Below are 17,361 nucleotides of genomic sequence, written 5' to 3' on the forward strand. Positions count from 1 at the left end.
AGAGTGTCAGATTCCAACTTAACCCCCTATTAGCTCAAAAGAGACATCTGTCTATCAGAAACAAAGCTCTTCTCTATACTACAAATATTCAACCAAATTTTATGTACGCATGTACCATTTGGGGTACGGCTGCGGAGACTCACATAAGAAAATTACAAGCCTTCCAAAGTAAAACCCTACAGTTAGTCCTTAGTGCAGCCTGATACATCTGTACTGATATGATTCACTCAGACCTTAACATTAAACCAATTGATGTTGTTATTAAAAAAGTTAGTCAACATTTATTCCTCAAAATTTAACAGATTGATAAGCAAGCACTTGAACAGCTTCCTGTCTAGAATACTGGTATTCCTAGTTCACAAAAATGACCAAGAGCCGTCATGGGCTGAAACTATGGCATCTAGCCTCATGCTAAAAGCCATAGACACACCTCCGCCTCTTCAGTGCCAGCCCCCACACTGCGAAGGACTGATGTCTCAATCTTCTAAAATTGCTATTCCTCACTTGACTATGCCAAACTACTATATTCTATTCAAGTTCAACTATGAAGTGGCCTTTTTTGCACTGCTATCAATCTGTTTGTTTAAAAATCACATCATGGCCGCAGAATTAAATTTTGCCTTGGATATTTCCTCACGTTTTCACAAAATTCTGATTTAGCGCCTATGCCAATGAGCCTCTTACATCTCTAAAATCTTTCCTGTCTGCTTTTTGATTTTGTGTTTTATTTATGTTATTAAAAAAAAAATTCAAAGGTTTCAGATTTTAAATTACATCCAAAGGGGCTTTTTTTTTTAACATTTTGTGTGTTACCTGTATTTAATAAATATCATGTTCTTCGCACTTAAACCATAAAATTCAGTTCAAGAGCAATATCGCAAAATAATTTTAAATTGAGCATATCTTTCGAATTTCCGATACACAGTCTCACGCGCTGGAATCACTTTGAAACCTTTGAGTTTGTTAATAAAAAAATTGTTGAAGTTTTACAAAATATGAAATCGATGATAAAACAAATTCCAAATTTCAAATTTGGGCTTCCAGATGTACATATTCACAGTAGGATTACCTCATTCAAAATTTGATGGCTCTAGGTAGAGTTGTTTTATCCCAATACAAAAAACATACATACATTTATGCAGATTCTTCATTATTTAATTTCTTCAGATATAATATAGGGTGATAATACTTGGTGGCAACAGTTTGAAAAGTGAAACGGACATTCAGAGTGATTTGATGCAAAATCGCAAAAGGAAAACATTAGTCCCTCAAGGACAAAGCCTCTTTGGACTAATTGGGGGGGGGGGGGAAATCAAAACTTTTGACTTAATGATTTTTCCTACACTTAAACCCTCTTAAGCTAATTTGGCTACCTCTAGCTTGCATCAAACTAACTTTTTATGTAGGTTTCCCATTTCTGCTCACTACTTAGGTAATTTTACGATGTGGAGGTACATATTTACATGGTTTAGAACCATAGGACTTCCGAAATACTTAATCATTGGTATTGAGTGGCATCTGCTATTGATATACGATGAAATAATCCACTTTATAACAACCCTTTTTTGTTTTTGTTGACAAGGTTCGCATAAATCCACAAACAATTTTATGTTGGCTTTGATTTTAGAAAGCGTATTTAATTGCTTGATCATTCTGTCTCTTCTAACATGGCCAATAGAAAACTGAGTAGAATAAAATATGTCAAATTCTTTGGCATAAACAAACTTTTTCACACTTTCTCATATAATTCTTTCTTCTTGGAATTTCTTTCTCTTTAACTATGGAATCATACTTTCATTTTGTCATTAAAATACTATTAAACTTCGAATCTTCTTTAATGCGAAGAATTTTTCTTCACTTTACTCATCCATTCAGTGCTTGCTTGCATTTAGCTGAACTTTAGGGTTTAAAAAATTCATGTTTGAATTTTAAAAAGAAGTAGCTATGGTACACCCTGGCAGTTGACACAAAATATGAGAAATTAAAATAACCATTGAGGACAAGATGCCAAGGAAACCAAACTAAAAATAAAAATAGCCTGCAAGACAAGACACTAGTGAAACCAAGCTAAAAGTGGAGGGAGAAAGGGAAGGCGCAGGGAAAGAAAATGAGAAAAACAAACTTTTCAACTTTAACGATACACAGGCCATTAATGTGCACATTACTTAAGTAAAATACTGAAAACTCTCGATTTGGCACATTGATGGAAGAAATCAGCTAATCTGCAGATCAGCTAGGTTACATGCACATTAATGGCTTTTGAACTTTAGCAATGATATAAATATTGAAACAGATAATTTAAAATAATAAAAACCACATACATCAACTTTTAGAACAACGTTCTAAATTTTTAATTTCAAAACAGGATTCCCACTGAAATTTAAGTTTTAATTTCCCTAACCAAACATAATGAATTCATTAACAAATAGGGCCCACCGGCCGCCAAGTCGCTGAACACTGGTAGTTCAGTCCAAGGTTCAAATCCCATGAACAGGCTGGCTGCATGAGTTTTTTTCCACATGTGTGACATGTATACGAGCCAGTTTAGCTTAGAAATCCAGTTTAGCTCCATGAATGCATCCCTCCCCTTATGCAGATAGCCCTGAAATCTTCGCAGTAATCATATAAACCAAATGATTAATAAATTAAGCATACACAATTAAAGTAACTTTACATATTTACTATAAAATATGATATCATAACTAAGAATGGCATAAAAATTTATTATTTATTATTGTGAAAGAAAGAATATCTACATGGATTTTGCAAATTAACTATTTAATAAAGCATGTGGGAATAAAAAAAATTGGGGGGGGTGATCATTTTGAAATAATAATTTATTACAACAGTACACAATTCACAGTAAAAAAAATTTTGATCGTTCAAAATAAAATTGAGACATTCAGAATTGCAATGGTTGAATGAGTGTTTAATTATTAGGATTATTTGTTATAATATGCAATAACTACACAATGAACTGACTTCTTAAGTGTAATGTTTATTTTTGAATACCAATTACACTTCTAAAGACAGCAGCAGTAGAATAGCTACATTCCGAAAGAAAAGAGTGAAGAAAAGCTCACTAACAGGTGAAAAAAAGTGCTCACACCTGTAACTACATAAAATTGAAATCAGATATAAATTTGGTAAAATATTTTCTGCAAGAAAATCAAATATTGCAGAAACTTTTTGCTTGCTTTCTTTTCAAAATCTGCAAGCATTGTTTATTGCATGCTATTTAAAATGAACTTTTTATTATCTGAGAGGATTAACTGAAGCATTTTCTTAACTTTTCTGATTTTCCAGGCTAGTGGGAGCCTTGTAGTTTTTAAAAGAGAATTTTAATAATTTTAATTTAAATCAAACATACTAAATTAAAGAAATAAGAATGGAAGCATATTTACCAGTGGAACAAGACCTAAAAATAGATTCTGCAATTTTATAAGGAATTCACTCGGATATATTGCCCAGTCTTCCCAGGCTCTGAAGCAACTTACTACCCTTTGCTGGAAAAAAAAAAAAAAAAAGAGAGAGAGAAATGTATAAGCATTACATACTATATTAAGCCCCCCCCCAAAGGTTTTGTTTTGTTGTCGGAGATTATTTAATTTTACTTTGAAAAATCAATACCAATTATTTTGACACAACAAGCAAACTGCAATTTTTTAATATTTGGAAAAGGCTTAACAAGTAATCAATTAGTGACAGTGACAGATATTGGCTTCTTTGAGGAAAATTCTTGGCATTTGCATAATTTCCTGCGAGTTTTACTCACCACTGTGATCACTAGATTTAATAACTGTATAATATACCCCCTTCCAGGAACTATTTAAAGGAAAAGGTGTATGGATTAAGCCATAAAACATACTGCAACTACAGCCACTATTTGACAAGCAAGTCATGAATTAGAACCCAAAATTCTAACAAGAGTTATGGAAAATTTCCTGGATAAAGTACAAGTCGAATTCCATAATGGCCAAATGCTAGATACTATATTTAAAAGATATAAATACACTGCCATAAATTGTGTTTAATGTTCAGAATAGAATTTTTTTTAAAGTTACTCATTATTTAAATTATGGTATTAATTATGAGTCAAGTGGCATAGCAGACATAACAATTCAGGATACATATGTAGGACTTTATGCACATCCCAAAATTATCCAGACAATTCGAGAGTTACTTCGAAGAATAATACAGATTAAGGAAAGGAGATAACTCATCTTAATATGTAGAGATAACTAAGGGTAAGCAGTTAGCTAAAATAATTAAATTATGTAGTTAGATATTCTTAGTCATTAGTTACAATTATATATATATATTTTCTATTTCTAAAAAATATCCATTAAAAAGCACTAAGAACATTTTACAGCAGTTATAATTTATGATATTGATTCATAAGTATAACTATACATTAAAAATTACACAAAATTTATGTTTTGTAGCAATAACAACAAAATGTTTATGCATCTTTTTAACTTGAAATTTTTCCAGATATTTTAGCTAATTTACATGAATTTCCTTCTCTTTAACACATTTTCTAAGTTTATTTATTTCAATAATAATAATAATAATAATAATAATAATAATAAAATATTCTCGTGTCTCTGCTTCATCTCCAAATTTGTTAATGTTTCAACAATGTACCTTTGAAGAATAATTTCCTCTCTCTCTCTACAAAATCAATACCTTTTTCAATGAATTTTCTCTTCATTTTAGAATTTTTAGATTAAAAGATTTCTGTTATTCTAAAGAACTGCTTGTTCTGAGAATGTATAGAAGAAACTGCTAATTTGATTTCTTTAGTGATTGAGAATAAATATGAAATAATATAAAATAAGGATTGGTGCCGGAGCCAATGTGGCAGAATTTTTAGAATTTAGAGAAGGCACTGAAGTACGTATGGCACACAGAGACATGTATGAAGTAGAAAGATGAAAATAAAGGGATGATACACACATTAAGAGAAAGACTTCTGGGATCAAAAGGAGAAAATTCAAATAATTTTCTTTTCACTGTTCTTCCGAAAATTCTCAAAAAAAAAAAAAAAAAAAAAAAAAAAAGAGTAATTTATCACAAATTTCCTACAAAACACATCCACTATGTGTTAATACCATGAAGACACTCTTCATTTTGTCACATTGTTCTGGAAATTGTAGGTGTTAATACCATGAAGACACTCTTCATTTTGTCACATTGTTCTGGAAATTGTAGGTCTATAAATCTTGCCTTTAGACCTTCCAAAGTGCAAGGTTTAAACCTGAAGAGAAATATTATCCCTACCCACTCTGCAAGAGCAAAAAGACTGAAGATTTTTGAGAAAAAATTCAAAAAAGAGAAGGATAAAGTAAATTTTCAAGAGGAAACTGATACACATGTAAATATTCAGAAACAACTACATGAGAAACTCTAAACATAAAAAAAAATATTTTTAAATAATTACAGTAGCTTCTCCCCCAATAAGAAGTACTTCAGAAACTGTGCTTTATAGCATGTATTACCTAGTTTATTTTTCAGAATCAAAATATTTCCATGTCACTTTAAAATATGGCAGGAGAAAATAAAAATGTTTTACTTTAATATTATTTCTTGAACATCATTTTAATTTATTATAATTATTTTTATGATATTTATCAATATTGTTATGTTTGTAAAAAAAAGTTGTCCAAATTTTGCAAATCTCTGAATTAAAAATTTTGTATACAAACTGATTTTGAAATCACCAAAATGTCAATAAGTCGTCAAATTTCACATCATATAATAAAAGAACTCATATCCCCCCAAAAAAAGAAAATTTTTTGATGTAATGTTATACGAAATCTTCATTCACACACAAAAAAAGAATTGCTTCGAAATGTTTATGCTACAATTGAAACAGGACCTCGTGCTTCTAAAACTCGAGTATCCACCATTTAATATTGAAAAGTAGGAAATAATTCAAATGTTAACCCATCAAATGCATATTTGTCAATCCCAAAAATATTCCTCCAAAATGTTAATTCACATTCAAAACGGCAGTCGCAAAATAACAAACAGAAATATCAGATGAGTAAAATTAAAGACATTTGGCCAGTTTTGGCCAAAATTAATACCTAAGTATTTTTCAAGGACCAAAAACACCTAAGTATTTTTCAAGACTGTACGAACCCTGTATATATATATATATATGAAAATAATGCATAATACTATAAAATACACTAAAAAATACAATGAAATAAACACAAATACTTGTGTAAATTTACAGCAATATTTTAATTTTATAAATTGCAATTTCATATAGAGAATAATTCTAAAAATGAATAATTCTTAAAAAAAGAGAGATTATTTCTGATAAAAATATATAACAACAACACTAAATAAAAATAAAATAATAATAATAATAATTTAAAAAAAAAAAAAAAAAAAACTAACCTTAAACTGTTCTGCTCGTAACCTGCCTTCTATGCTTTGGAAGATATCATGCAAGTCTTTAAAAATATCTGGAAGTTTGACTTGAAATCTATGAATGGATAATACATTTTTTTTTTTAAATGAAAGTCTACAATAATTAAATATTCAAGGTAAAAGCATTACTAAAAGGAAGATTGAAAATATACCCTTTTCGATAAAATGAAGCATTTGCAACTTTCACACTGCAGTTATGCAGTATATCAGAAATCAGGTACAATCTAGCAATCTGAAAGGAAAGTAAACAGCTGTTAAAACAAATTGCAAATTATTAAGCTTTAGTTTTAAATTCAAAAGTAAATTAGAAATAAGTATTTAAAATAAAAGTACTTTTTTATAGAGAGGTGCTTCAGGTGAAGCTATTGCTTCTCCTATACATTCAATAATTTCTTCTGCTGCTTCTGCATGTTCTATACAATATATCATAGCTTCAGCAATTTTGTACTTCTCAGGAGTTATATTACGAAGTAAATCTTCAAATTTATCTCTCTGGCTGAAATACAGAAGGAAACAAAGAAATGCAGTAATAAATTAAATACATATAGAGACAAATTCAGAAGGGGGAATAGATGAAATTTAATTTTATGCAAGTATTAAAACAGGGTTTTATACTTGCATAAAAACAAGGGTACTGAAAACTTACTTAAAATCTGAAAAGTATTTATAAATGTTTCATCAAAATTCTTTGCAAAATAACTAAGTTAATGACATTAAAAACTTGTACTAGAGTACAATAAAAAGAATCCAGCTAATATATTCTGTAAATGACCAGCAAAAGCTACTGTCCTTCAACAGAACAACTTTTTGCTGAAATTATGAATCTTTCAAGGAAACCAGCTTTTTGATGATTCATACAAAATACATATTTGTAAAATATTCTTTTAAATTCTTTACCTGTAACACAACACTGAAGTGGAATTTTTATTTAAAAAAAATTGTGAAATTATTATATAGATGGAAAATTGCATTTCATTCGCACTATATACAAGTACTATTCACCGTAAATTATGTACAGAATGAAATTATCAATCGCTTATTATCATTCCTGCATTCCTAGCGTGCTTTCGTGGTGTAGTGGTTCTGCATGCTGAGCCTGTATTCCAGATGTCCGTGGCTCGATTCCCGGCAAAGGTGATTGCTCATTTTTCATCTTGCCTGCTTCAAAAGAAAAAGAAAGAAAGAAAAAAAAAAAAAAAAAACTATGTCTTTACAGTGGTGCTCGAACTAAAAGGGTGTTAGATGATGATTCTCCTCACCCAGGATTTGGCGATTGGGTCCCCTGAAAAGCCCAGTTGCCCTTTAAAAAGGGGAGTATATAAGGTATTTCTCTTGCCTTCCTAGCGTGCCTTCGTGGTGTAGTAGTTCTGCACGCTGGGCTGGTATTCCAGAGGTCAGTGGTTTGATTCCCGGCAGAGGCGTTGCTAATTTTTCATCTTGCCTGCTTCCAAAAATCCTAATGTCTCTACACACTTATAAAATCTGATAATTACAACTGGCATCCAAAATTTTGTAAACACAGGCAAATATTCATTATGCTTTGTGAACTAATAAATTCGAAGAAAACGAATACAAAAAAAAAAAAAAAAAAAAATCGGATTTTACTTGATATTCCTGCAAAAATCCATTTTTTAAAATCAGATATCAATAGATTTGTTAATTACATACAACTACATTTTACAAACATTCCTATCTTGATTTTTGTTTAAGATTTTTAATATATTCTTTCTTACTAATAATAATTATTTTTAATTTAATTTTCAGATATGAAAAAGGTAATAAAGAATAATTAATTAAACAAAGATAGAAAGATACTGTTAGTCATACCATTTAGAATACATAAAAACCTTTTAAAATATTTTTAAAAAAAAAAAAAAAAGTTTACAACATTAAAGATATCCCATTTCTACATCTAAAAAATCTGAAATTTATGGACTTAAATTAATCAATTTTCATACAGATGCATAAAATTATACATAAAAAAGAAATTACATCTTAAAATAATGCTTTCAAAGAATATCACTGGAAGGAATAAAAATAACAACTATAATTTAAAACCTTTTAAGCATTTAGAAAATAATTTTAAAACACAATGTTTCTGCTACCTGTCAGATAAGGACCCTTTTTTAGGTTCAACTGGCTTTGGTGGAACTTCAACTAATTCTTCGGGCATTCCTTGAAGATAAGGATTTAGAGGAGGTGGTTTCCATAACGACCCATTTTTGAACATGTAGAACTCTTCTGTGCGCCATTTACTAGGATGATCACCCTACAAATAGAAATATAAAACTGATATAAATGCTAAATAAAAAATTAAATTAGTTTCAATAAAATAAAAAGTTTCTCATTATTAAGCACTTCATTTTAGACATCATAGCATAAAAGAACTTATACAGGATCTCATAGCAGAACTCTTGTACTTCAATGTAAATTTTTAGTTTTGTGTTAAAATGTAAACCTTGCTTGTTATGTCATGGGGACTCGCACAAATTTATTTCATTACACCTTTAAATTTTTTTGTTCCCACCACATTTCATTTTTAAAAAGCTTCTATTTTCTTTTTGTTCTATGTTGAATTTTAATACATTCATAATCCAAATGCATGCGTGCATGTTTTATTTTAGTGTCCCAAATCTCAATGATGGGGATTACATACCTTATTTTATAAGGGTTTTTCTGAGCCTTTTAGAGTACTTACTCTCACTCATGTTGCATGTAATTTTAGACAGATACTTGAAGTTATTATTTATTATATTTGTTGAGTCATAAAAATATATATAAATGATGCAAACTTCAAAACATAAGTTACATCAATTATGAAACAGTCTGATGGCTATAGCTGATTGAATAATAAATGAAACATTGGCAGTGGGTACATATTATGATGACAATTAAAGAAAGCAAATCCATATCAAGATCAGAATTTCATGAAACATGCTTGCTAAATATATAGAAACAATCAGTAGAACCTAAGTTAAAACACTAGTTATAGTTATACGACATACATATTTATAGTTATACGACATACATATTTATAGACATATTTATAGTTATACGACATGCAATTTCCATCATTTGGCAGGTGCTTATGATTATTGGCCCATGCAATATTATGACTAATATTTCACACTATTACAATTCCCATTAAATTGCCATGAATAAAGGATTTATATTTATAAACATTAATTCAAAGAAGAAAGAGCTCATTTTTTGCAAGGGCTGTAAAATATGTGCTTATAATAGTCATAGTTAATAGCTGTTTAGAATGCACAGATAAAGAAAAGAGAACGATTTTTAGAGGTCACCTAAATGGGCAGATTGCAATTTTCTATTTAATGACTATAGAAAACAATCAATTAATTTTCAGAAGTACTTTCGAAATTCCAGTTTCACAGAAACATCCAATACAAATTTTCCACCAATTTGCAATCTGATGTTTTTTAAAGTGTTTTAACTTAGTGTTTAGGTCGACATGTACACGTATACCGAGTTTGTGCAATTCTTTGACCTGTTATTTTTGCTTTGTGTAGTGGTGTGATTTTTGCACCAAAAATAAAGCCAAAATAACAGGTCAGAGAACTGCACAAACTCGGTGTCCATGTACCACCAATTTTCGCCAAGAACCCATAAATATATTTTTACCTACACTTATTTAAGCATAATAATTAAATAAGAATGTTTTAATATATATGCATTATGAAAATACAATGGCAGTTTAATGAATTGAAGGTATTATAAATATGAATGACCACACTATAGGATCACTTATATAAAAAATCCATAGACGTATTAGCATATAATACACAGTAGAAGTATATTTTTTCCATGTTAAATCATGCAAAATAAAGTTAAAAGTTAGACAAACCTTCAAAATAGAATATAATCGCCACCGGTAATATACATGAGCAGGACTCTGATTATCAAATAAAAACCTGTAATACATTTATTTAAAAACATTAGAGAGTAGTAATATAATTTAATGTAACAAACTTAGTCAGAAAATTCCTCTTACTAATAAACAAAATTTATCATCAAATTAAAAACAATTCTTATAAACTAACTGTAGAAACAAATCAATAAAAATGATACATCAAACAGCAGACAGAAGCATTTAACATAATTGTAAAAAAAAAATTATTTTCAGGTTTATTCGTGAGAACACCCTGAAGATAACTAACTTTACCTGAACATTGGATTATTAATTTCACGATTCATTATCATGGCCTCAAACATCGGTCCTTCACGCACTACGAATTCGATCATACGGTGTATGAGGCACAATAAACTCCTGCAACATACAAAAAAAGACAAGGCATAGGAAATACATGATTATATGATTACAACCCTGGCCATACAAAGATCAACTTTCCTGAAGAGAGATATGTAAAAAGTTTCATTTAAACAAATTACATATATATAATTAATTAAAAAAAAAACACCCTTTGGACTCGAAGTAGATTTTATAAAAAATTACCAATTTTGAGGTAAGGTCAACTATAAAGGACCTTTTTCATGGGGGCAGGTTAACATATTACCTACATCAGTTGTCCTCAAACTTAATAGAATTTGATATAAAATCTATGCCAGTCTAAGATATTTAAGCTTAATTTTATATTTAAAGTTAATGTGTTTCTTTTGTATAAATTATGAAATGGTGATCAATTTCAAATTTTTGTAGCCTGTTATTAGTACAGAAAATTACAAAGTATAACCTATAATTCTGGAAGGGAAGTCTTGAAATGTCTTATATCAAACTATTCCCCTTTCCCCAAAAAGAGGAAGGAATTTGAAATTTTTAAAATCCTGTTTACATGTTCTAGTCGCATGGCCTTTTTGCTGAATTCCCTGCACTAAAGAAATTTGTATAAACTAAAATGTTATTTACAGTATGCAAGTTCTCTTTTTGTACCCTAAAGATCAGAGTTTAGATTTGACTGATACATATTAAATTTATATTCTACCTATAAGTTATATTAAGAACATTTAATTCATAAGATTTCTTAAACAAATTTTTTCTTTCTTTCTTTCTCTGAATAGAAGAAAATGCAGATGGTGTAAAAATACATACTGTTCAAATTTGGACAACAGTAAATAAAAAGAGAGAATAACTGTTAAACGAAAAAACTAGTAAAAGTTTTATTCAAATTAAAAAGTATATACAACTTTAATATTTTATTTTTAATGCTTTAAAACTGAATTCATTTCTACTTCCTGCCCCTTTATGAATGTAAGCAATTACAGTTCCTTTAAAAAAAAAAAGAGAGAGAGATCTACAAGCAATGAAAATCTAGCAAACAGCTTCCAAGTTAATGGAAAAAATTATTATGTTTAGTACAGTGTTCTTCAGGATTAAATTCAGAAATGAATTCTATAACGGATGGTTACAAAGGCATATTCTTTAAGTGAAATATAATTACTACAGTATTTACCAAGATAAAAAACAATCAATACAATTTACTGCTATAATAAAATCACATTTTTATGTGCAGCATTCAATCTGGTAAAGCATTTTATGATTCATTAAACAACTTTAAAAGTACTATTAGAGATGTTGAAGGAACAGGAATCAGCAGTAATTTTCATAAATTTTCAGAGGGTTCAGAGTTTGAATTCCAGAGAAGGGCACTGCTCATTGTGTGCGTTCAATTAAAGTATGTTTGACTAGCCATTGGGGATCCAAAGTTCAAATCATAAAGTGGCATAGCTAGAAAATTTCATCAAATTTACAAAAATTACTGCGGATTCCTGTTATCTCAACATTTCTAATAATTTTTTTTTTTTTTTTTTTTTTTTTTTTTTTTTTTTTTTTTTACTTTAAAAGTTTTAGGAGAAATATCTTCAAATACTAATCCACAAAATAATTACTCAAAGTCAAAGGCCCCCTAAGAAAGTCTATGATCATCAACAAAAACATACATTTTCCATGATTCTTGACGAATTTGTCCAAATAAATTTGGATTTACTAAGAAAACAAAAACACGAATTATAATGCATATGCCAACTGTCTGTTTTCCAGAGAGAAGTACAGCTGTAATACTTTAATACATTTCTCGATATTCTTTGTAAATTTCTTTTCTTTCCTTTCATCCTTTTCTTTCTTTCTTTTTTTAAATTTTTTTAAATAATGTTTTTAGATTTTCTGAAGCTTTGATCAATGTAGTTTCATTATATATAAGGAACTTGACATAAAAATCAGTATTCCCCCCCCCCCACACACAGGTAGTAATTTTTTTGGTATTCAAAAATGGATTCATTTTTTAGTTACTTCTGGGATTTCTATGCATGCATTTTTAAAATTGGAGAGAAAAATGAGATTTAATTCTTGGTAGGTTCTAAACACTGTTATGTTATCCTTTGCCTTCTCACACGCAAAAAAATTATGTGACAATCTTAGAGGTCTAAAAGTCTGTTTCATCAGCACTTCAAACTTGAGGGGGGGGGGAACCTCTAATGATTTCAGTAACTCTCTCAACATTTCATTACCCAGAACTGAAGTGAGGGGAGGAAAATTCAAGGTAATTGAAAATTTGAGTAAATGAGACTTCAAACAAACTGTACCTAAAAGCACAAAAATGTTCTATGATTACAGAAGAAATCCAAGTAAATATTTTTATATGAATTAACTGAACTCTAGAAAAGTGAAGATAAAAAACATCCTCTCAAAATATATTTTAAAAAATGAACATAACTACATTATCATGGGCTGCCAACTGCAGCCTCACACACTTCATATTCAAGGAATTTTGACTAAGAACAATTATAATAAAAGGTATCACAAAAGTATCTGAAACAAACCCCAAAAGAACTCCAACTATCCAGAGTCCTGATTCTGCAAAATTACAGTTTTTGTAAATAAATTGTAATAAATATGTTACATGGAAAAAAAAATGCTTCATTTACATTACAGTATATATACATTTCTGATTAAAAACAGATAAACCAACTATGTGAATTTTTCAATTATTCAGACAAATGATGGTTCAACAGAAATTATTAAGATGAAAGTCCCATTTTTTTCAATAAATGAATAATAACATGTAAACAGAATTAAAATCTTCAGCTACTGTTGCTAATTATGATTTATTTAAAATGAAATTTGCACTGAGTAAAAATTAACAATGAAGATGCAACTGGTCATAAAACCTGCTTTTAAATAATTTTGCATGAACAAAATTATTGATCATTCAGAGAAAGAATTCCTTCATGCAAGTTCTTATTGATGAAGTAGCAAGAAAAACATAAAATTGAGTCATTTTTGTTCATTTATATATATATATATATATATATATATATTAGCCACACAAGAATTTAACATTCAAAGGGAAGATATATTTCATCTGATAGTCTGACAGAAAATTTTAGACTTTTAAAATTTAATTCCAAGTTTATGGTGTGGTGTATTTAATTACGGCAAAGCACACAAGGGCTATCTGCCTAAGGGGAGGGATGCCTGTGGAGGACTTTCTAAGGGAAACTGGCTCGTATACATGTTACACGTGGGGAAAACCACGAAAACACCCATGCAGCCAGCCCGTTCGCGGGATTCGAACCTCAGACCGAACTACCAGTGTTCAGCGACTTTACCGCTCGGCCGCTGGTGGGCGCTAATTCCAAGTTTAAATTTTAGACTTTTGTAGTTTTAAACAATAAAAAAAAAAAAAAAGAAAAGAAAAAGAAGAAGAAGAAGAAGTTTCCCCCCCCCTTTGAATAGCAAATGATGAAGATTTAAAAAATATTTCAGCAACAACTGTGTGAAACTGACTGTGTGAAATACTCAACACACAGTCATCAATTTAAGAAGTTTATGTCTCATTTCAGTAGCATAAAAATCAACAAGTCATAAGGGGACAATAATACAGAGGTAAAGATAGGCACTTACAAATATATAAATAAATAAATAAATAAACAAAAATTAAATAAGAATTAGATAAAGAGATTATGTCCCTCATCATACAATGGTCATCAAAATTAAAGGGTAGTGAGAAAAAATATGCTTACTATGTTAATGTTGCAACCAATGCCCCGAGCTGTAATTATTTATGTTAATTAAATACAATTGAACACAAAAATGCACTTCCACACATATGTTAGCCCCGGAAATTTGTAAATCTGGTGAATGACAACGTGGTGCACGACAGACGTATATTGGAATTTCGTTCTGTAGTTTTGTTTAAAGCGAATGTGATTTCTGAGAGTGATCAGTAATCAGTAGTTATGGCTCAAAGGCATCATTTAAGTGAAGGTCGAAAGTGTGGAATAATTGGTAGAATTGAGGGAGGTCAAACACAATTGGAAGGCCGCCCAAGATTTGAATATACCTCAAAGTGTCAAATTAAGAGTTTGCAGCTACTATTTAAGTACTGGATCAGTTAACTAACAGCCTGAAAAAAGTGACTAAAAATTGCATCAGAAGACTGTTTTCTGTCATTGTCGGTTCGAGGAAACAGCAAAGCAACTACAAAAGATTTCATTTCAGACCTTCAGGCGGCCACAGAAACTCAGATTAGCCATTCTACTGCTGCATGGAGCCTTATAGATGTTGGACTGGATGGTGAGAAAACCAATGGTTTGTGTCCCACTAACTCCAGCTTCCAGAAGGGGCATTTTAAACTGGTGCCTTCGTGATTTTCAAAGGAGCCAAGACAAATGGACCCGAGTATTGTTTACTGATGAGTCCAGATATAGTCTGAACATTCATTCTAGATGTGTTTTGATCTGGAGAGACAAAGGAACACGCAACAGGCTTTCCCTTGTTCGGGAAATATTCTGCTTCTGCCACCATGGTTAAGTGATTTGGGGGGGGGGGGGGAATTATGACAAATGGCTTCACTGAGCTGCATATCTTTTAAGGAAATTCTGTAATTGCTCAGAGATATGTGGAAGAAGTATTGGAACCACAAGTTAGACTGTTTAAGGATGCTGTTGTCCAGGAGTTTTTGCTAATGGACGACAATGCTCAGCCTCAATGAGCATACACGATGTCAGAATACTTACAAGCAGAAGATATCACTTGACAGATTGGCCACCTTACTCACTCAACTTGAATCCAATGCCTTGAATGAATTTCAGCATGCCAAATTCCTTCCCAGACCCTCCAGGAGCTGAAAAGTGCAGTTTTCGACTAGTGGCATGAAATTTCTCAAGACTTAATCAACACTTTGGTAAAGTATATGAAATCCTGATGTGCGTATCTCCAATGTGACCATATACCATATTAAAGAAGTGGTAACTCACTTTTTTCATTATTTTCCAATTTCTATAAATGTCGCGCATACAGTATAGTGGGTACGAGAGTCGATTGTGACACCGAAGAGTCCGGGTTCAAATCCTGGAGAAGGCATGGATGTAAATTGTCTGTCTCCTCATAGGAGGTAACGGTGGCCGTCTATTAGGTGCCTCCAGAAAAAAATGGCCACCACTTTTGGCCTTAGGAGTTGTCAATGCTAGAAAAACAAGTGCCTGACGAAAAAAAAAAAAAAACTATAAATTAGGTTTTAGTTTCAATATTTTGAGAATAATCTAACTGTAAACATTGTAATTTATGTTAACTAATGCTTTTGTAGAAATTTCTATTAATATTTAAGTTTTATTTCTATCATTATCCTTTAATTCTGACGACCAGTGTAGTTTTTAAATTCTAAGGCTCATCTCTCCCCCCCCCCCAATATGAATGAAGTGTTCCTTAGAACTGATGACATTTCAGAATCTCAAGACTTTTCCTAGATGCCACTTAATGCTATCATTCAGATATTGTTATCAATTTGCTGAAATCCGCTGTTTCGTTAGTATACAAAAACATGGAAAGTACATTGCATATTCTGATTAAATACTACGTTAATATGACTAAGACCTAAAACAACTTCATTTCAATACCAGTCAACCACTTAAAAGTATGCAAAAAAACAATCTTGGATACAGCTATCTATTATTGATTTTGAGAGTGGTCACACACAAGTCTTTCTTCTTCTAAAAGCATGGGGGGAGGGAATGAATTTCCATCTCTTAAAAACAAATATGACAAAGTTTTTTTTGTTGTTTTGTTTGTTTAATTAAAAACTTTACATTAGTGTACTCTCTTCCATTGAAGGGTGTCTTCCAAATATTAAGATTAGATGTAAATAATTTCCAGAAATTTTATGAACTTGTACATTAGACATTTCATAAACAAAACTGAATGCTATGAAAATATCTAATTATATTTATATTAAATTAGTTACATTCCATTGGTATTTTGACGTCTAAATTTTCCAGCATTTAATACTATCATTTGGTTAGCATAGCCAGGGGCAAACATCATCAGGTTAAGGGAGGGCTTAATATAATCAAATTTTATAAAATACTGATTTAACTACATTATACTTCTGTGTTACTGCAGCCATGAAAGAAAATCGTCACCTTTGCAATTAATCACCAGTTATTTGGTGGTTAATTAACCCTCCAACTCGCCAAGCTATATATATGACAAGGAAAAAGATTTCTAAAATTAATAAGTAAGTACATATACTGGTGGACAAAATTAAGAGATGGAAAACATTTTTCCACATTCCTCCTAAAATACCACACAAAACCTAGAGAGTTGATTGTCATGTAATATTATTGCAGCGCTGGTGTCGCTGAGATTAGTTTATTTGTTCTTGTGCGCCGCCACGCCAATAGGCGGTATAAAATTCCCCATTCGGCTGCTCAGCTCATTCCGATCTGCAACACTTTAGTAAGTTTTATCATCTTTCTTAAAAAATCTTGCTGTTTTTAGGTGAAATGAGTACACATCATCACTTAGACATAGGTACGAGATGTAGAATCAGGGAAAGGCTTGAGGAAGGGCAATCCCAAGCTCAGGTTGCTAGAGAATTGAATGCAACGACAAGTGTCATCTCTAATTTGTGGGATTAGTTTAAAATCAGTAAGACAGTGTCC

The 17,361-nt window shown here is 30.7% G+C and overlaps 1 protein-coding gene across 1 annotated transcript in view; it reads right to left on the reverse strand.

The window, feature by feature from the left end:
* Positions 1-17,361, reverse strand: part of LOC118205188 (U2 snRNP-associated SURP motif-containing protein) — a 134,258-nt gene that overhangs the window by 44,723 nt on the left and 72,174 nt on the right. Inside the window, exons 12-18 of the mRNA XM_035377485.2 lie at positions 10,628-10,732; positions 10,310-10,376; positions 8,550-8,713; positions 6,778-6,940; positions 6,597-6,676; positions 6,412-6,499; positions 3,405-3,506 (exon numbers count right to left, since the gene is read on the reverse strand). Coding sequence (XP_035233376.1) covers positions 3,405-3,506; positions 6,412-6,499; positions 6,597-6,676; positions 6,778-6,940; positions 8,550-8,713; positions 10,310-10,376; positions 10,628-10,732 — 769 coding nt within the window. The remainder of the gene's footprint in view (positions 1-3,404; positions 3,507-6,411; positions 6,500-6,596; positions 6,677-6,777; positions 6,941-8,549; positions 8,714-10,309; positions 10,377-10,627; positions 10,733-17,361) is intronic.

The sequence above is a fragment of the Stegodyphus dumicola genome, chromosome 1 (assembly GCF_044657685.1).
Source record: "Stegodyphus dumicola isolate Sdum_Otavi_A_Nest chromosome 1, ASM4465768v1".
In the NCBI taxonomy this organism is placed as follows: domain Eukaryota; kingdom Metazoa; phylum Arthropoda; class Arachnida; order Araneae; family Eresidae; genus Stegodyphus; species Stegodyphus dumicola.